Genomic DNA, 23,034 nt, shown 5'->3' on the forward strand with positions numbered 1-23,034 from the left:
AAGAAATAACCAATTTTGAATAACGAAATTGATATTTTGAATAGTGGAATGGACTGGTGCGACCCTTTAGTACATGTACCTAATTATAGATATACATTATACTTCATTCAAAAGCTTATGAAGAGATAAACAAAAGGTATAATCGATATGTTCAGCAACGCATATTAGATGAGTAACAAAGGAACTAAACATCGAAATTCGCTTGAACATTAAGAAATAGCTTATTTTGAATAACGGAATGGACTGCTGCAAGCCGTTAGCCCCTTATTTATGCAAAATTAATAACCAAATTAAAGCTTATTGATAAAGGAAAAAATTGAGTATTATTGATATGTGCCGTAATGACCATTAAAGTGGTGAGGAAGGACCTAATGTCCAAAATACGCATGATAGAGAAATAAACGGAGTATAAACGATATGTGCGACAATGACCATAAAGAAAATCAAGAAATAGCCAATTATGTATATGAAATGGATATTGATTTATAGCATGGACTGCTGCCACTATTTAGCCTCTAATTATAGATATGCCTTATAGCTCATTCGCAAGCTTATTAAGAGAGGGAAAAAAATATAAAGTCGATATGTTCTGCAACACATATTAGAGGAATAACGAAGGATCTTAACATCGAAATTCGCTTGAACATTAAGAAATAGCTTATTTTAAATAATGAAATGGACTGCTGCAAGCCCTCAGTCTTTATTAAGGCAACATGTATAGAGGAATAGAGTGACTTTAAACGATATGTTCAGCAATGCATATTAGAGGAGTAACGAAGGAATTAATCATCGAAATACCCTTGAACATTAAGAAATAGCTTATTTTGAATAACGGAATGGACAGAAAACCTGTCAGATAGAAAGATAGCTGTTTCGTCGATGTATTTCCACACCACCTATTATTCAGATTTTTAAAAGATATAAATATGCTAAAAGGGCATGTGTGTCAGAAGTCACCTTAAAACAAATGTCTTAATATTAAAAGAAATAAGAAATGCATCTATTTGCTTTAATTATATTATAATTGTGCAGATCAGAAGATCTTTCTATCATGTCTATATAGCATGTTTTTGAATGATATTTCCCAGTTCAAAGTGTTTTATTAAAACCATATATTTAACACCAAAACAAAATTTTAATTCCAAATTAATACTCGGATACAAACACTTTGGTTTGTTTTGAGACTAAGAATTGAGCGGGAAATGTAACTGTAAGCTATACATTATAAATCATCATGTGTTAACCCAACTAACATGTTTATTTAGATAGTGTCGAAAAATGTTGCGACAGAAGCGGGAAATATAACTGTAAGCAATTATACATAACATGCTGATTACGCATTTCTCACGGATATTTGATACAGGGAAGGTCGTTGTTTTATCATCTCAACCACAAGTACACATTCCATCGTCTAGTTTCCGCTGCAATTTATAATTAATCGACAGTGCTCGATATCATTCTTAAGTATTTTACGTCACCGATAAAGGATTAGATATAAAAAAAAATCAAAAAATTATTAAATAAATATGATACTTTAAATCTTTTTCATTAATAATATGATACTTTAAGTCTTTTTTCTAACTATTTTAACACATCGACCATCTTTTCATTTTTAAAAGAAACCATGTATATTGAAAAAAAGAATATGTTAGTTTGTTCCAGGGTGTTTATATCCTTCGATTTGGAAAACAAATGTTTGTTCCAAGCAAATATAACTATGCCCCCTTGAAAAGATGAATATTGGGGCTAAAAAATATTTGGTTTTTATTTAGAATTTTTTTTTATTATTTCATGATTCAAAATAAGCTATTTTATAATTTTCACCCGTATTTTGATTTTTAGGTACTTCATAACTCCTCTAATATGCGTTGCGGAACATATTTACTATATACCTTTTGTTCATCTTTTAATAGGCTTTCGAATGAGGTAAAAGGTATATTTGTATTTAGGGGCTGAAGTGTTGCAGCAATCCAATCCATTATTCAAATTATCCATTCAATTGTTCAAAATTGGCTATTTCTTAATTTTCACGCGTATTTTGGCATTTTGGTCCTATGTAACCGTGTGGGTTTTCTATCAATAGCTTTCACATGGAGTTTTTAAAGTTTTCCTAATTTAGGAACTGAGTCATTGCCTCTAAATAAAGTTGTTATTACTGACCAGTCACAGCAGTTCATTCTTTTATTAAAAAGAACTATGTCTTAATGTTTATATAAAAAAGATGTGGTATGATTTCCAATGAGATAACGGTCCATAAGAGATTTAAATGACACAGAATACACATTATGTATATTTCGACATGTTAGATCCTTCGTTTCTCCTCTAATATGCGTTGCGGAACATACTAACTACATATATTTTGTTCTTCTATTGATAGGCTTTCGAATGAGGTATCATGTAAATATGTAATTATGGGTTGAAGGGTCACAGCAATCCATTGCATCATTCAAAATTGGCAATTTCTTAATCTTCACGGTTATTTTAATTTGTGCTCCGTAATCTCGAGCTCCCTAATGGTCATTGCGGCACATATTATTTATAACCTAAACCATTTTGTTTCTCGGTCAATGGACTTTCAAATGGTTATAACGTTTTCCTTAATTAGGGGCTGACGTTCTCAGCAGTCCATTTCATTATTTAAAATAAGCTACATTTGTATTTCTTAATGTTTACATGTACATTGTATTTCGATTTTTAGATCCTTCGTTACTCTCCGCGTTGCGTAGTATATACGATTTGTTCCTCTATGATTAAGCTTTCGAATGAGCTTGAAGGTATTTCTGTAATTATAAGGCTGAAGGGTCACAGCAGTTCATGTCATTATTTCAAAATATTCATTCCGTTATTCAAAATTGGCAATTTCTTTCTTTTCACGCATTTAAGTCATCCATTACCTCTCTAATGGTCATTGAGGGACATATTATTTAAACATTTTATTTCTCTATCAATTAGCTTTCACATGGTGTATAAAGTTTTCCTTCATAAGGGGCTTACGGGTCGCATCAGTCCATTCCATTATTCAGAGTAAGCTATTAATAAAGCCATAATGTTCACCCGTATTTCGATTTTTAGGTCCTTCATTACTCCTCTGATATACGCTACATTTGGTGACCTTCGGCTGTTGTGTTTTCTATGGTCGGGTTGTTTGACACATTCCCAATTTTATTGCAGATCATATTGACAAAATATCTTTTGTTCCTCTTGTAATAGGCTTTCAAATGAGATATAAAGTCATATGTAATTAGGGCTGAAGGTTCACATCAGTCCATCACATTATTAAAAATATCCATTCCAGTTTTCAAAATTGTTTATTTCTTAATTTTCACGCACACGCGTATTTTTGTATTTTGCTCCTCCGTTACACATCTAATTGTCATTGGGGCACATATTAGCTATAAACATTTTGTTCCTCTATTTATAACCTGGCAAATGGTGTATAAAGTTTCCCTTAAGTAGGAGCTTACGGGTTGCAGGAGTTAATTTCATGATTCAAAAAAAGCTATTTTATAATGTTCACCCGTATTTCGATTTTTAGGTACTTCATTTCTCCTCCAATATGCGTTGCGGAACATATTAACTATATACCTTTTGTTCCTCTATAATTAAGCTTTCGAATGAGGTTAAGGGTATTTCTGTAATTAGGGGCTGAAGGGTAACAGTAGCTCATGTCATTATTTCAAAATATTCATTCCATTATTCAAAATTGGCAATTTCTTTCTTTTCACTCATTTAATTCCTCCGTTACCTCTCTTATGGTCATTGAATGACGTATTACTAATACATTTTGTTTCTCTATCAATAAGCTTTCACGTAGTGTATAAAGTTTTCTTTTATAAGGGGCTGACAGGTCGCATCAGTCCATTCCATTATTCAGAGTAAGCTATCAATAAAACCATATAATGTTCACCCGTATTTCGATTTTTTAGGTCCTTCATTACTCCTCTGATATACGCTACATTGAAAACCTGTTGGTGACCTTCGGCTGTTGTGTTTTCTATGGTCGGGTTGTTTGACACATTCCCCATTTCCATTCTCAATTTTATTACAGATCATATTGACTAAATATATGTTGTTCCTCTTGTAGTAGGCTTTAATGAGATTTAAAGTCATATGGAGTTAGGTCTGACGGTTCACATCAGTCCATTACATTATTAAAAATATCCATTTCAATTTTTCAAAATTGTCTATTACTTAATATTTAGGTCCTCCATAACCCTTTTAATTGTCATTAGGGCAGTCCCCGCACATCTATATTATCTATAAACATTTTGTTCCTCTATTTATAACCTTGCAAATGGTGTATAAAGTTTTCCTTAATTATAGGGGCTTATGGGTTGCAGAAGTTCATTTCATGATTTAAAATAAGCTATTTTATAATGTTCACCCGTATTTCGATTTTTTAAAGGTAGTTCTTTACTCCTCCAATATGCGTTGCGGAACATATTAACTATATACGTTCTGTTACTCTTTTAATAGGCTTTCGAATGAGGTAAAATGTTTTTTTGTAATTAGGATCTGAACTATCGAAGCAATCCATTGCATTATTAAAAATTGGCTTTTTTATTTTCACGCGCATTTTGGCATTTTGGTCCCCTGTAACCCTATTAAAACGTCATTGTGGTTTCTCTATCAGTAAACTATCTCATTGTCTATAAAGTTTTCCCTAATTAGGGCATGAGTTACTGCCTCTGAATAACGATACTATTACTGACGAGTCGTAGCAGTTCATTATATTATTAAAAAAGCTATTTCATAATGTTTATGTATATTTTGACATTAAGATCCTTTGTTACTCCTGTAATATGCGTTGCGGAACATATTAACTACATACATTTTGTTCCGCTATTAATAGGCTTTCTAATGAGGTATTATGTATATCTGTAATTAGGGGTTGAAGGATCACAGTAATCCATTCCATGCGTACATGTTATATCTAAAATAAGCTACAGTTGTATTTTTTAATGCTCGCATGTATTTCGATTTTTTGTCTTTCGTTACTCCCCCGCATTACATTTTAACTATACAGTTTTTGTTCCTCTATAATTAAGCTTTCGAATGAGGTTAAAGGTATTTCTTAAATTAGGGGCTGAAGGGTGGCAACAGATCATGACATTATTCATCCATGCTTTCATTCAAAATTCTTTCTTTTCACGCGTATTTTTGTCAATTAGATCCTCCGTAACCCTTCTAATGGTCATTGCGACAGCAATGAACTTTCAAATGGTCTCAACGTTTTCCTGAATTAAGGGATGAAATGTCGCAGCAGTTCATTCCATCATTTAAGAGAATTTAATCTATTACTTAATGTTAATGCGTATTTCGATATGAAGGTATCGTTACTCCTCTAATATGCGTTGTGGAACACAGTAACTATGTACCTTTTTTCCTCAATTAATAAACTTTTGAATAAGGTATATATAAAGTATATCTGTAATTAGGGACTGAAGTGTCGTTGCAGTCCATTCCATTACTTAAAATATCCATTCCATTATAATCAAAATTGGCCATTTCTTCCTTGTCTTGCGTGTTTTTTCCGTAACCCATGTAGCAATCATTGTGACACAATCGACATGGTTTATAATCAGTGGATAAATAACAGCAAATGTCAAGTGAAAATACATATTTAAAAATAACCTTAATCTTATATATGTCTTGGTTTTCAGGTCGTCCATACATTTAACCTTCACTTTTTATCTTGAAAACAGAAATACAAACTATATCATTATTCATTATACATCCCTTAACATTGAATTTTGACTACTGAAAAATTAATAATGGACATACATCAGTGCAATGCTTTCTGGTCTTAAATTGTCTGATCTAGCCAAAAAATCCTTGTTAAAAATTCTGCATGACCTCCTACGGCACCTATAAGTAGTTAAAGATTTGATTTTACTAAACAAATTATTTTAATTTATGACCTGCATGCACGTATCGCTTAGAAAACGGCCATATACCATAAAGTCAATATTAATCATCGATGTAATTTGCTCTATGGGATGTTTGAAATTTCAACGGAGGCAATTTTTTGGCATGACAAGCCAGCCTCTTAGCGATAAAAGAATATTTTGAAAGAACTTAGCATTTTGCTACCTTTTATTCTTCAGTTCGTTTTTAAAACCTCTTTGTTTCTCCAATTTGAAAAATAGAAAATAAAACTATATATCAAACGAAAACTGAATAAAGTGAGAAACAAGTTTCTTTCATTAGTGAAAAATACTGCTTCCTTACTTATTTCAGAGTTTGAACACTTGGTGCTTAGTTTCACTTCATTCGTAGTTGACAAAGATGGACAGATTCCATGTCGAAGGTCAGTGTCTCTCTCCGGGCGTCCAAGTTTTTCTCTACATGCCATGAAATAGCGAATAATGATAAAAGTGGCGTTAAAGACCAACAATGAACACACCAATCATTAGATATCCTTCGCGTTTCACAAACAGATCATAGTTTTGTTAAACATAAATATTATTATTTGAAATTGAATTTGACAATAGAAATTTCCTCGAATCGTTTAATGGTGAATCCGGATAACACTGTAATATGTACCGCTGGATATAAACGGGCTCAAACTTTAATAATTTTCAACAACTAGTGGAATAGATATTTTTAAAGCAAAACTATCTTAATGTTTTGTCAGCTACCTTTAGGAAAGCAATAAGTAATGAGAAGATATATAAGATTTCCAAGGATAAGGTTACATTTCTTACTCAAAGTCGACACCTAATAATGTAGAATATCTATTTCCAATAGAAAAGAGTAATTCTGAGAATAAATAAAGCAATCGCTATTCAAAAGGAGCATTCGCTAACTGAGAAGACATGTTTGGAGGGTTGAGATCTCGAAAAACATGTTAAACCCCGCCGCAATTTGCCTCTGTCCCAAGTCAGGGGTCTCTGGCCTCTATGAGTCTTTTATTCTTAGTTTCTTGTGTATAATTCGGAGTTTAGTATGACGTCCATTATCACTGAACTATATATAATATACATTTTGTTAAGGGACCGGCTAAAGGACACCTCCGTGTGTGGAAGTTTCTCGATACATTGAAGACCCATTGGTGGCCTTCGGCTGTTGTCTGCTCTATGGTCGGGTTGTTGTCGCTTTGACACATTCTCCATTTCCATTCTCAATTTTATGTCTTTGACTAGCAATACTTTGAACCACTGACAACGGTCTCTTTAACGATCCCATGCTCAAAAATGACAAAACTAGAACAAAGTATATTGTCCCTGCTAGCCTGAATAGTGTAGGTTTCAGCTCGAGAGTTCCCACTAAAGGCATTTGTTTTTTTAGATAAAAAGATTTGTGATACCCAGTCTACAAAATCAAACAAAAGTTCAAAATCTGACTCTCGTCTGTACTAATTGTTTCATTGGCAATTATACTACATTTTCTCATTATTATGTTGCTGCATAAATGTCTTTAAGGATGAAACTTCTGTTGGTGGTTACGGTTCGGAGATGGGCTATTCTGCCCTTGTCAGATTTCTCATACAAGTGTTTCTATATTAGTATTCTAGTTAGAAGAAAATAGCTTGCAGTTATCCGCTATCTCAAGAAGTTACACATTTGCATTAAATAACATGCGATGAAATAAACACTTGAAATGAGTGAAATTCTAAAGATGTCGTAGACATGTTGATTTATTAATTGATTAGGATAAGATATCTTGGTTTTCAGTTGATTGCATCCGTGTCGTTCTCTCACAAGTACAAATGAAGATCTCGATCATTGTTCTGTTTATTTCTGTGTCATTTTGTCTCTTGTGGAGGGTAATCACACCTGAAGATCTCGATCATTGTTCTGTTTATTTCTGTGTCATTTTGTCTCTTGTGGAGGGTAATCACACCACCTCGTCGTTTTATAAGTACAGAAAATCTTGGAAAGCTCATTTTTAATTGTTTTATTTTTTCTTTAATCGAATATTACAATCGTTACACCATTTTCCAAAGTCATGAATGCTTGGCGCCTTAAACATGATTTTACCCTGTCACATTATGTATATATATCTATATATATATATATGTGTCTGTTCTTATTTAGGAGCCTGTAAACCAGTGGTTGTCATTTATTGCTGTATATCATATTTGTTTTCCGTTCATTGTTTTAGTACATATGTCATTTTTTTTATTTGTCATTTTGGAGCCTTTTATAGTTGACTGTACGGCATGGGTTTTACTCATTGTTGAAGCCCGTGCGCACGTGGCGACCTAATGTAAATCTGTAAATTTCAGCGTCATTTGGTCTCTTGTAGAGTGTTGTCTCATTGGCAACCATACCATGTATTCATTTTTTTTAAATACCAGTTTATAGGTAGTCAATTGCACCAGAAAAAAAACTTAATATGGGGAATTCTATATGTGCATGTACCAAGTTAGTAGCCTGTAAAAATCTGTATTCTTGCATTTATTGCTATGTATCATAATATTTTTCCGCTGTTGTTGTACATAAGTTGTTTTATATTTGTCATTTTGCCATTTTGAGGCCTTTCATAGCTTACTATATGTGGTGTGGGTTTTGTTCATTTTTGAAGACCGTACGTTAACTAATAGTTGTATAATTTTTGTGCATTTGTTCTCTGACCATGTGGAGATTTGTCTCATTGGCAATCATACCAAATCTTCCTATATAAATATACTAGTTAAGCATGTTTTGTAAGGGAAACCCCGAACGATTACACGGTTAAATAACTGGTGAAAAACTTCATGGATTGTAGAGTTAAATTATCTCAGTGAAGTTAGATATGTCGATGTTAATCCAATTGCGTACCATATATCATTAATATAAGGGACCTATAATCATGATAATCAAACTTTAAATCGTGCCAGTAACATAGACGAAAAGTTCCAGTCAATGAACAGTACACTATGCGGACTGTGGCGACTGGGCCATGTACTCTGCGGCATAGAAATGAGATGTTCTAATATTATTTCAACTGCATACCAAATATTATGACTGAGCAGCTTTATATGGGTCCATCTTTGATTGACAGACATTCCATCACAACTTCAACATTGAAAGTATATATAATATATAAGCAAAAGTTTCAAAATCGACCATGCATTCATATAATATTCACGGATATGAGTTTTGCTAATGCTAATACATCTGCAAGTTTTTGTTAATTAGTATCGTCCTGAATTTCATGAAATATTGTCCAGTGGACGTGAAGCAAACAACTTATATCCATACATTGTTTTTGATATTTAGTCTATTATATCATAACGCAAGAAATCAAAACCATCCAATAGTCATTTTTTTCGGTTTAAATCTAAACGTCATTCTTGTGTTGGTAACAGTTTGACATTATTACATTGAAAAAAAAACCAACAGTTAATATTGTTTTATAAGTCTCACTATAGGTTATTAGAACAAAATGAGTATGGTTAGATTATTAAATGCATGTGTAAACCTAATATTATATGTAAAACTGAAGTTTCTTTTCAATTTCCTTCATTCTTTTTTAATGCATTAAATGTATGTGTATAGATAATTTGTCAAAGTTGTCCCATTCCTAGAACATGTACTATATTTTTCTATCTTTGAGTGGTTATCAGAAAATCCTAAAACCTTAGAACTTGTTGTTTTAGCATATGTTATTATCTGCATGCCATAACAGATTAATAGCTTTACTTTGCCTTTTTATAACTGAGAAAAAATCTCAACGGCTTAGATCATGCAGGACTGTATCTTACTGATGTAAAGCTTAAAAAAATACAAATCATAATACTAAATTACATCTCTTCGCACCTTTTGATAAAACTGTTGCATATAAATGTTTAACTCAATTGATATGTATTTACTTAGTCGTTGCTAATGATATAAGTTCGAGAACTTTAGACGGTGCATCATTGAACTGAATTGACCTGCGTAGGCGTAGGTACAATAAAGCTGTCATTTCACTTATCAAGCTTTTAACCACATAACGGTAACCAATTCATCATGCATGCTGATTTTGAGCACGCGTCTAATCGTTACAGTCCCTTTAACAAATACCGCTGTTATAAAAGACCTTTAATAGATAATCAGGAGCGTAGCTTACGTTGAGGCAACCGATGCAACTGCCTCAGTAAAAAACAAATCCTTCACTGTATTTTCTTTTAAATGATTATTGCAGCAAACTGGCTACTAAACAATAATGTAGCAACTTGTTATGTCTTGTTGGCGTGGTTATTGATTCATACCCTTTACGAATTATTCAAGACTTATGGGAACATTTGAATTAACTTTCCCTCCTCTACTTGGAAATACCCTTTACGGTAGTTTTCTGTAATTCAAGTTTGTCAGAGTAAAAGGAAATCGACAACAGATTTATTTTGTCCTACCCCATTGCAAGCGAAAACAGTGAGTAGAATAGATGAGGATGCAACTCACGAGTCACCCGATCAAATCACTTTACCATTGAATTAGGTCAATTAGTTTATTTTGTGTCAGAATAATTTCTAGTATATGAGGGCCTGGGTGAGGTTTTAAGAAAACAGAAAAATCGGTCCTGAAATTAATTTAAATTTGAAAGAATATGGATTTAAAATGGTGCTAACTTATAAAATAAAGGAAAATCAAATTATTGGCGACAATGATTAAAAAATAAATATTTGATAATCCCATTCTAAGCATTCAAACCCTCATTTATAACCGTTGACATGTTCCCCTACGACTATGTTCATTGACTTTGGTACTAAACAAAACAAAATATGCATTTACATTTATATATATATTATAGTGCACAGAAAATAATTTATATGTTGTGGTTCTGAAGTTTTATTCTCGCTATTTTAAATTCATAGTACGTTTTCACAAGCAGGGAATTTAAAATATTTAAAGGAATCACTAATTCCAGAGAAATATGTCTGTTAGTTAATACATAATGTCAGTTTGTATATATATAAAAAAAAATCAACCGAATGCTGTTCATTTATAATGAAGACTTCAGAATAAAGTAAATCTTAGTTATTCCCCGGTTGGCATGTTCATCGTGAATGAAAAAAAAAGTTAAAAATCATTCAATATGTAATTTCAAGACCTTCGAAGGAATACACCACCAAAACAAGTGCCGTGCTACACTTTACATATAGCATATGTTTTTCTCCTTGTTTATCCTGAAATTCGTTTGTTCAATCCAGCAGTCATTTTGTGGTGATTATCTATAATTCGTTGATTCGTGACCTACGACCAAACATATTATCATCACTAAACTTATTACAAATAAACCTTAATATTTGCGTTTTTTTTCTGTATTGAACATTTTGTACAGGTTTCTTCTATCCATCGAGCAAGGTCATGCTATCTTGTGATATGACGTGTGATGTACAGCCAACTATATTAGAGTGTACTACGGCTTGGAAATATATTGGGAGACATTAGGCATTTGAGCTGGCTTTCTGCTGGGAACAGTATGTCAATATACATATATATGTACATATGTTCCTGCTTTTTGTAACTGCTAGCAAGTCAGGAAACTGACTTTTCATTGGTTGTCTAATGTGATACCTTCACCGTCGTATTTTGTTATTTTTATAGCTTTGAGTATAGATAGTAAGGCATATAATAAACATTATTATGATGAAATAACATTGAACAGCAACTGTGCCCCCCCCCCCTGACCCCCTGCCTCGGTATGAACAGAAGGCAAGCTACGCCACTGGATATTTTCAGCTTCCTTTTTTTAATCATTAATTAGAATATTCATTCTTCCGACTTAGGTATCTTGTTATTTAAAAAGATGTCTTTGTTTTAGGTTGAATTTCTGTAATAAATAGGATTTTACCGAAAAGCACTAAACTTAAATATTTTGATATACGTAATTCCAGAAACATCTCTTATTATTTATTATATGGGATGTGATATGACTGTTGTTTCTCTATTACTATCTAATATTTGAGACCATTCAGGTAAATGGTATTTTTTTTCAATCAGATTTTCAATCGGTTTTGTCTTAAACTACTACATATAAATTCAACATATTTTTACTTAATATATAACATAAAAATATAAAATCAATTTACACTAGTACAAAAACTGTCTGTAATAAAAAAAAAAAAAAATCCTCTAGATCTAAATAATCGAGGTCCCGAATTTACAGAAATTTAAATCCCGACATCCCGAAATTAGAAAAAATAAATCTTGGATCCCGAAAGGGTCAATCCCGAAATCCCGAGCTTATAAACACCTGATCCCGACGTCCCTAAAAAGTCAAGCCCTCTCCCTCTGCCATGTAATTATCAAAATTTTCCGAGCTTAAAAACAGCCGATCCCGACGTCCCTAAAAAGTCCTGCCCTCTCCCTCTGCCATGTAATTATCAAAATTTTCGTGTTTATGCTGCACACAGCAGAATTTGTTTTCTTTCTTGATACTCAACCCAAACAACTCAGACTAAATGATCTCATTAAACATATTGCGGATAGCCATTTAATAAAAAATTAGTATAGAAACTAACTAACTAAAGTTTATTCAGTACAAAATCCAGCACAAAAGGATCATCGCTGAAACACTTGAGCACATATAAAAAAAAAATTAAAAAAACAAACAAACAAAAATCATGAAACTGTTATTTGAATTATAGAAAAAAGATATCAGTTTCCCTTTGTGATCCTTTATGTATCCAAACCAAAATTGTAAAACAAAACAACAGTTCTTTGATTTGCAAAGAACGACAATAAATTCTATGTTATCATTATTTGAACTGATGAAGGTTATACAAAAAAAAAAAAAAAAAAAAAGAAACATTTTCTCATTCGGCAATCCTTGGTAGAATCCGCTACTCTCCTTCCTAGATGAGGATAAAATCGTCCGAGTTGAGACGAAGACAAGTTTTAGAACTATGTAGATAAGAACATGACAATTGCCATTACATTTACAGTGCGTGCCTAGATCGTAAACGTCGCACAAAGTGCTATAATATATAGATACGATGATGTCTTAAAAACCTTTTTATTAGATTTTATGATGTAAAACGACAAATTCTATGCGTGGATTAAGTTTTTAGACACTATGAACGTTTTATTCGATTTTGATGAAAACAGAGTCTCTGATGAAAAGACAAAGTGTTTTTAGCTTTTACTGAGAGCCTTAGTCTATACTGTGACTGTGTTATAGTAGTCTCAGGTCTATATTGTGAAAGGCGAACTATTTTAGATTTTAATGCTGCAAGCTTGTTATTCTTTTTACCAGTGCGAACGTGAGCGTGAGTGAAGTAATTTATTTTACAACATTTATCTTTAAGAATGAACTATTTTACTATTTTACTACGTAAACATATATAATCCCCCTGTATATATGTCCGGTAACTAGCCTATTAAACGCAACTAAGAATACATACTACAAGCTATACGTGCAACTAGAAAGTGATCCTGTATATATTAGTGGAGGATATAGTGTACATATTATATTCCTACATTCGTGGTGGTGGGTTTTGTTCTACACGCCGTAACGGTGTGGTTGTCCTACAAAGGATGTGAAGATTTAAAAGAAGAAGTTTACCTTATCTCCCTTCCAGAACTATTTATAGGTGGCGCTGTATACAGCATGGATGCTGATTTGTTTTGTGCATACAGAGTATAGTTTCAGTAAATTACATCCACATGGCGCAAAATTATTTAGTAAAGTTGTTTGATTGCCACAGGGATGTTACATCATATCTCAAAAGGTTAGGACTGAAATGTGGGCAGAGACAGAACAGAACAGAACAGAACATATTTTGGGCTCGCGGGTCTAAAATTATTTGAATTTTTTTTTATTTATGAAATATAGGATTTCTCTATATTTTTCTATAAATGAACTTTATCTTATACTTAATAGAAAAATGAAAAAAAAAATGGGGTCACCGTTCATTTACGATCATTTACGCTCACAATCTGCCTTCGAAAGGAGCATACATCCTCATTGTTAATGTCCTTTTTTTCTGTTGAACTAATAGTAGAAATAGCGGCAATATCGAAATAAAAAAATAACTAAATTACAGAAATCGCTAAAATTTTACAATTATTTAGTCTATGTACAGCTTATTCGAAAACAATAAAAAAATATAGGTCACCGATGAGTTAAAAAAGATATTTCAATTTTTATGCCAAAAAATGGCATTTTTGCACCAAAGGGAGATAATTTGAAGCTTTTTCAATGGCATCTACATTTTAAAAGTCTGCTGGGGCCAACACGAATTGATTTTTTGGAATGATTTTTGTACCATATGATAAAGTAACAGCTACTTAAGGTAATCAATAAAATTTGTAATGAAAAATTAATGTTTAATTTTTTTCTGAAAATCTTATACCCGCGAGCCTCCTTAAGGGCCCACAAGGGGCATACAGAGCATACATGAATAAGGAAAAAGAACATTGATTTGCATAGATACATGGATACAAACAATTTTTTTACATACAGTTACAATACAATTACTAACTCATATTCACAAGATTTTACAGCTGAAATTCTGTCGGAAGGCAATATAATCGCTATGCGGATAATTTGGGCAGTTTTTGTTTAAAATTAATTATGTGGGTTTGTGGTCTAGTATTTAAGACCGATGGCTACAGTGCTAAAGGTCCCAGGTTCGATCTTGACTCGGGGCGCTGGAAATTCAGTACCATAAGTAGGGTGATTTTCATCCTCCCACACACATCTCGGGGACCTAGACCGGAATGGGTATCCAACCGTAGTCTAAAATCGGTCATCTTGTCAGTTCGTTAGGTATTTGTGTTTGAACTTACATAATGTAAGACATGGGGAAACTACGCATTGACGTCACTACAGCGTAGAAAAACAGTGTTGAATACGTTTTTTTCTGCACTTTTGAATAAAAAAACATTTCTTAAGGTATGTTTTCATACACCTTATCGCTAATCCTGGCTGACCCGGCCGCTTGAACTTTTGACGTCAACAACAATCACTTTTTCATTGTGGTGTCAGATATTTTGCTTTATGAAGTCAAAATTTTATGGGAACCTGTGTGATATCCAGTAATAGCAGACAAATAGCGATAAGGTGTATTGTTGTTCCCAATTATTGCTAAAAAATGCCAATTTTCTAATGCTCATTTCGATCCTGATTTCCTATTGTCTAAAAACATTCTAGAACTTCACAAAATACCACTTCCGGCATCCATTGCTTTGTGTACATTGTTAATGTTAATTATCACTGAACTAGTATATATGTAAGATTCAAAGCTATGTCCAGCCTCAAATCTATGTCCTTTCAGCAAATCTATGTCCTTTTTAATATTGCGTCATAGACGTTCCAAATATTCATCCTTTACTGTCTTTTTAGTAAATAAATATGTGCAGTTTCATTTTTGAAGGCGGCATACAATATTAACACATAAGTCATGTAAAGATTTTAACCACATACATGGAGAAATGACTTAATAAAAAAAGTCATAAGACCGTACTTTAAACAATATTATAAATACCAGCGAAATAATTTAGCCAGATTTACTTAACCATAAACTATATTTGAGCCCTTGCACACACATGGAGAACACATACCAACTTAATATTAAATTAAGGGAAATGACTTATATTATTGGAGGTTTCTCAACATCTTAGGAACGAACGAAAATTGCCCTAACTTAACGTTACTTGCCATAACAAGAAAAGAGGCAGAAATAATTTATTTAATAATATTGGACTATCGGCTGTGTTCTTCTTCCTTTTGAAATGTCTTTTATTTAAAAAAGAATATATATTATACATGCTGTATTTTTTAAGACCATTTAGCATGTTTAGAGTCGTAGACATATCATACTGACTTGATATATATCATATAATATACAATTTATGGTTCAATCAATGACAGTTGGAAATCTTATTTATTGAAAAATTTTGTGAAAGAATATAAAATATTTAGACCAAGGACATTTATAAAAATATGCACCTTTCAACAAGAATACACAAAACTATTACTTTAGGCCTTTTTTTTTTAATTAGTTGGTTTACGGATCCGCCGACCCGATTTTGTTTAAAAGTGAAATAAAATTAAAATTTTGATTTCGTGTTGTTTTTTATTCCGCCGACCCGATTTTTCGAGTGCTGTGAATAAAAAAATCCGAGGCGTTCCAAAACGTTTTGTCTGTGTCAATAAAGCGTTTGTAGTGAACGGCGTATTTTGAAAAGCTTCGAAATGACGCAGACGAATTCAAAAACCCAACGAGGGAGGACCATGGAGTCTGACGGCTTCATCTACTTTCAGTTGAATATTAACTTTGATGGTCAACGTACTGAGAGCACTTTTATCAAATGCAAACCTAAGCAAACAATCGGCGATGCCATATTCGACAATATGGCTGATGAAAATGTTGCCATTGTCAAGGTACAAACAGTTTCGCCACCAAACAAAACTAGGGCAGACACCCCTACCAGTACACCCGTAGAAGTGCTTGCGTCCTTTGGGGCAAAAATTATATTTGTTGATGTAAATGAAGGAGCACCTCCAGAAAAAAGTGCAAAGCTGAACATGGATGATAAATTTAATGCTTTTTCAATCCTACTCAAAGCACAGAAAAAATACGACGCATTGCCAACTCAAAGGTATATACATACAAATACATGGTTTTATAATATAGAATTTTAAAGAATGGTAATGTGGAATATGTCAATGAGACCTCAACCCAATGAACAAGAATGAAATATAAATCAGTAGACCCTTATACTTCAGGGCAGACTAAGGCAAACCCATGCTCTCCAATAGCTGATAAACAAATGTTTGACTTCAAATTAAAGTGTCAAGGTGTTTAAACTAAATTTAGCCTCTCTGACAAGACTCAAATTATTTCTTCTCTTGAAGACTCATATATTTTATATTTAATTCAACAAAAAAATACTGGTATACTAAAGGAGTCAGAATAATGTGTTTGGGTAAGGTAACATATCTTTGGGGGAACTGTTACCTTGTGAGCTACCACATTTAAATTCTGGCTCAGTGTGTCAGTTTAGCATTTCATTTCTCATTATCATATTCTCATCCTAATTATGCATCTGATTAGCCACTAGACATTAAACAACAATTGACCATCCATCCATCAAATGCAAAGCATATCAAGATAAGAGCTAAACTATTTCTCCTCCTCAACCCCTGTAATGTCATGAATGAACGGCATTTTTTTTTTTTTTTTTCCTCCAACTCAAATTTTTCAGAACAGTTATACGTGAACAAAAAAAAAATCTAAGATTGCTATTTTATTTTTATTTTTTTTACCTCCTCCGACCCTAACCTTTGACACTAGTTGTCCGTAAACCAACTAATTAAAAAAAAAAGGCCTTACGATTGGTCGAGTGCTCCTGTATATTTCTGTAACCTTTTCCTAAAAGATAATTTTCTTTTAAATAAATAGTGGTGTTCACGACATATTTATCCAAGATACTCTTGAGCATGTAAATGACGCTCATGCATACGCTCATGCGTATCAGCAAGTCGGACTACTTGGACCTAGTGCACCTTAAGACTATCCTGTTCGGTGCTTTATTTTAGGAGACAGTCTATACCCAAACAATCCTCCTTTATTCGTTCCATATTTATAAAGGATGTGTCGATATAATAAAAGAAAAATACTAAACTTGTGTCATATTAATCACTTTTCAATCCGTTATCAAACGCTAATTAATCTTGTCGTGAAATTCATGGAATACTTGCCACTGAACGTTTAACATCAAACAATCAATCAAATACAAACCAGACGCGCCAATTGTTTTTAACATTAACATTACATAACAATGATCTTTTAAAATGGATTAGGCAGATAAATGAAAAGCATATACGACATGTAAACAAACGAAACTCAACGTAAGAATATGTAACATTCAACAATAGAAAACAAATTGGAACACTAATGTTTACCCACAAAAATAAAATACAAGGTTGCAAAAAGACTTTGATGTTGAGAAACGTTTTATAAAACAAAAAACCTACAATGCCGAACTTATTAGATGGGCATAAATGTGCACATGGCGAAACAAACTGGAAAAAGGATTTAAAACATTACACAGATTTGAGGCCTTATCTTTTTTAACGGACATAGATTTGCAAATGACGTCACGATTGAAAATCGGACACAGATTTGAGGCTGAATCTTTTTTACGGACATAGATTAGCGATGGACGTCACAATGGGGCATAAATTTGAGAAACAGACACAGATTTGAGGTCGTACACAGACCTGAGGTTTACATATATATTTATTTAGCAGTCAGGGGACTTACTGAAATAAGTGATTTTTAAATCACTTATTTGAGTAGCAAATTCGAGGTTTTGTCACAAATTGGGATTTTGTAGTTTTTTCAAAATTTTAAACACATAGGTTTAAATAACATCTTTTAATTAGTAAAATTAAAAAATATGAACTTTTTGCTTCTTTTAAGTAGCAAGTTTTATGCCTTTGATGCTATCATTTACCTGAAAATTCTATTTTAGTTGAAAAAATACTATAATAATGGCTTTACATAATGAACTGATACTTTCTTAAAAGATTTTTCACAGCAGTGGGAGTATTTTTCCTGTGAAGTTCAAGGTTTCATCTTTCAGATTATGTAATAAAATTCTACTGTTCGCGATAAAAATTTCACTGTTCGGGGGTGTTGAAATTAGTGGGGGTTATTAAAAGAATGATACTTAAAGAAGTGATTTTTGGGAAGGAAATTAAGGTCTGATACTTAAACAAGTGATTTTTATTTCATTATCCTAGATTCAGTACAAGGTCATCACCTGAAATGACCTGGTCATCCTAGACAACACAGATGTTGGTTCTGATAAGTTTAGAAACATAATTAGTCCCTGGATCATTAGTATTCTATATTTAAAGCTACACTAATATTAAATCACTTCTTCTAGTGATTTATTTGTACTACTTAAATAGGTGATTATTAAAGAAAGACAACTCTAACTTCCAACCTTTATGGAAATAATGTTACTTGAATCAGTGATTTAGAAAATCACTTGTTTAAGTAAGTCCCCTGACTGTTTAGGGGACATCTGAAGGATGAGGGAATTTCTGGCTGCATTGAAGACCTCAATATGTGATACAAGGGGAAAATATTAATGAATTTAAAAAAATATTATAATCAAACGATTGTGTAATTACAATGAGTAGTTTTTATACGACCACAAAAATTTTAATTTTTCGTCGTATATTGCTATCACGTTGGCGTCGTCGTCGTCCGAATACTTTTAGTTTTCGCACTCTAACTTGAGTAAAAGTGAATAGAAATCGATGAAATTTTGACACAAGGTTTATGACCACAAAAGGAAGGTTGGGATTGATTTTGGGAGTTGAGGTCCCAACATTTTAGGAATTAGGGGCCAAAAAGGGCCCAAATAAGCATTTTCTTGGTTTTTCGCACAATAACTTTAGTATAAGTAAATAGAAATCAGTGAAATTTAAACACAAGGTTTATGACCACAAAAGGAAGGTTGGGATTGATTTTGGGAGTTGAGGTCCCAACAGTTTAGGAATTAGGGGCCAAAAAGGGGCCCAAATAAGCATTATTCTTGGTTTTCGCACCATAATTTACGTAAATAGAAATCTATGAAATTTAAACACAAGATTTATGACCATAAAAGGAAGGTTGGGTTTGATTTTGGGAGTTTTGGTCCCAACAGTTTTCTTTAGGAATAAGGGCCCAAAGGGTCCAAAATTGAACTTTGTTTGATTTCATCAAAAATTGAATAATTGGGGTTCTTTGATATGCTAAATCTAACTGTGTATGTAGATTCTTAATTTTTGGTCCCGTTTTCAAATTGGTCTACATTAAGGTCCAAAGGGTCAAAAATTAAACTTAGTTTGATTTTGACAAACATTGAATCCTTGGGGTTCTTTAATATGTTGAATCTAAAAATGTACATGTACTTAGATTTTTTATTATTGGCCCAGTTTTCAAGTTGGTCCAAATCAGGGTCCAAAATTAAACTTTTTTTGATTTCATCAAAAATTGAATAATTGGGGTTCTTTGATATGCCAAATCTAACTGTGTATGTAGATTCTTAATTTTTGGTCCCGTTTTCAAATTGGTCTACATTAAAGTTCACAGGGTCCAAAATTAAACTAAATTTGATTTTAACAAAAATTGAATTCTTATGCTTTTTTGATATGCTGAATCTAAACATGTACTTAGATTTTTGTTTATGGGCCCAGTTTTCAAGTTTGTTCAAATCAGGATCCAAAATTATTATATTAAGAATTGTGCAATAGCAAGAAATTTTCAATTGCACAGTATTCAGCAATAGCAAGAAATCTTCAATTGCACAGTATTGTGCAATAGCAAGAAATTTTCAATTGCTCAGTATTGCGCAATAGCAAGAAATCTTCAATTGCACAGTATTGTGCAATAGTAAATATTTTCAATTGCACAGTATTGCGCAATAGCCAGAAATATCTAATTGCACAATATTGTGCAATAGCAAGAAATTTTCAATTGATTGGAGTTATCTTTCTTTGTCCAGAATAGTAATTGAGTCAACTTAAATCATTGTTTTATACAATATACAATGTATATTCACTTTTACTACCAACTGATAAATTAAAACAATCTTTACCATTCACTGATAACAAGCACCTTTTGTTACATTTTAATATTTTATGATGTATTTAAATGAGTAGTTATTGTTGCAAACTCCATTAGAAATTTGAATTGAGATCAGTTTTGGAAAAAGGGAAAGGGGTGTGTGAAAAAAAGGGGGGGCGGGTTAAATTTTTCTCATTTGCTCAAAGGCAAAAACAAATTTTTAAGTTCATTAGACCACATTCATTCTGTGTCAGAAACCTATGCTGTGTCAACTATTTAATCACAATCCAAATTTAGAGCTGTATCCAGCTTGAATGTTGTGTCCATACTTGCCCCAACCGTCCAGGGTTCAACCTGTGCGGTCGTATAAAGCTGCGCCCTGCGGAGCATCTGGTTGAGTTATCAATTTTTAAAATTTTATTACCAATCAACATTATCCAGTCAGTCTTTTTAGGCAAAATTTTTAGAAAATGGGTGAGGGGTACAAAAAATGATTTTACCAGAAGCATGTACATCCCATATCTCTTTTTTCTTTTCAAATTTCTTAGATATGTATTTTCTCAATCATTTATAACAAAGAAGTTAAAAAAATATGCATTTTGTTCTTCAAACACACAAATTTACAAAATCGACAGCATGGTGAATTTGACTCAAAAAGCATCAAAATATGATAAAACTTTCTTATATTAATACCTACCTATGTATAGTAATTTTAATTTAAACTTATTCAGATTCAGTGGTGGATCCAGCCATTTTAAAGGGGGGGGGGGGGTCCCCAACACAGAGTAAAGGGTGGATTCTAACTATATGCTCCCATTCAAATGCATTGATCGGCCAAAAAAAAGGGGGGATTCCAACTTTCGGAACCCCCCCCCCCTCTGGATCCGCCACTGCAGATTGGTCCTCTTCATCTTAATTGAAAGTATGAACAATGATGAAAAAAAGTTTAATTGTGGATTTGGGTGTTTTTTTCATGATAATAGCCCAAAAATAGGTAAAAATTGATGAAAAATGGGAAAATCATGAAAATTTGGTACTTTAAAAGGGCTGTAGCTAAACATTGCTAAAAAAGAAGTGCACCACCATATGATTTATAATGTCTTTACAAGACTTATAAACCCAAAAATCACTCAGAGGTGTGCATCCTTAATTCAATTTAAATATTTTCATAATTTCATTTTATTTCAGCACAATTACACTGTAAGTGGTCAAGTAACATCAAGCCAAGTAAACGTGTGCAATAATCCAAATTTAATTGTACGACAGTCTCCTGATTCATACAGCACACCTGCAGGATCAAATGTATCTACTTTGAAGCAACTCACAGAGTCCCATTGCATAACAACTGAAGAATATGAAGTCAATTATCCTATGGTAAGTTATCAGAGAGTGTTGGCAGTTTCTTAAAACGTTGGAGATTTGTTTGCCTCACCTACTATAGTAGAGGGAATTATGTTTTCTGGATATTTGTTAATTTGTAATCTTTTTATCTATCTATAGTAGAACTTGTAAACATGAGAATTGTATTGAAAGCAAATGTCAAAATTAATGTTCGTCTTATATTTGTAGGTCAGACCCAGACGTGAATTTCTTGACCGTCATTGTACTTAAACAAGTAGGTGCATCATGGGAAGTGTTAACCAGAAAAGAGGTAAAAATTTCTCTGAATTCAGAAATTATTTCCATGATTTTATTAATGCCAAAACTGCACAGCACCAGGTTTCACAATAATTAAAGCTTTTATTCATATTTTCAGTAGTGATTTTATCTTTATTGCAATCAACATATTTAAGTACTGTAAACATAATAATAAATGAAGAAATTTATGTCAAGTTTTTATTATTCATGTTATTGTAAAAATGCTACCATATCAATTTTGACACTATAAAAACTTGCATTCTTAATTTCAACTGGTTTATGTGTAAATTGAAGGTCTGTAGTTATCTGAAGGATTACATTGGTAGCAGACAGTTGTATAATCAGAATGACCCTAGTATCGTGTTCTGTAAAAAAGATCCTCTGGGAAAAGTATTTGGAGTTGATAAGTTTACCTTCACAGAAGCAACGTAAGTATTTATCTATAATTGTATACATTATCACTGAACTAGTATACATATTTGTTTAGGGGACAGCTGAAGGACTCCTCAGGATGCTGGAGTTTCTCTTTGCATTGAAGACCCATTGGTGGCGTTCCACTGTTGTTGGCTCTATGGGCAAGTTGATGTCTCTTTGACACATTCCCCATTTCCATTCTCAATTTTATGTATATGTATATAATATGCATGTTCTGTACCATTGAGGCCACATTTAAAAGAATGTCTGTTTCCCCTCCCCCGGGTCTACTCTTTGTAAACAAACCAGGCAGACAGGTAAATTTTTTTTCCATGGTTTGACTTGTCCACTGGAGGCCACTTATCAGTTGTTAGTGCTCAATTTGAGTGTATTTATTTAGATTATCAATCCTTTTGCTTTCAAGCACTATTCAAAATATGCACATTTAGTGCATAAAACTAATGTAGCATTAAAGTGTATATTTACTTCTTTCTGATTTG

The 23,034-nt window shown here is 32.7% G+C and overlaps 1 protein-coding gene across 1 annotated transcript; it reads left to right on the forward strand.

Moving 5' to 3' along the window:
* The first annotated feature begins 13,176 nt into the window (after nucleotides 1-13,176).
* Nucleotides 13,177-22,819, forward strand: LOC139509479 (E3 ubiquitin-protein ligase Mdm2-like). Its single transcript, XM_071296176.1, has 4 exons — nucleotides 13,177-13,642; nucleotides 21,671-21,856; nucleotides 22,052-22,133; nucleotides 22,415-22,819. The coding sequence occupies exons 2-4, from the start codon at nucleotides 21,837-21,839 to the stop codon at nucleotides 22,550-22,552; spliced, it is 240 nt and encodes a 79-aa protein (XP_071152277.1). The 5' UTR covers nucleotides 13,177-13,642; nucleotides 21,671-21,836; the 3' UTR covers nucleotides 22,553-22,819.
* Nucleotides 22,820-23,034: the final 215 nt, after the last annotated feature.

This window comes from Mytilus edulis, unplaced genomic scaffold (assembly GCF_963676685.1).
Source record: "Mytilus edulis unplaced genomic scaffold, xbMytEdul2.2 SCAFFOLD_551, whole genome shotgun sequence".
Lineage (NCBI taxonomy): Eukaryota > Metazoa > Mollusca > Bivalvia > Mytilida > Mytilidae > Mytilus > Mytilus edulis.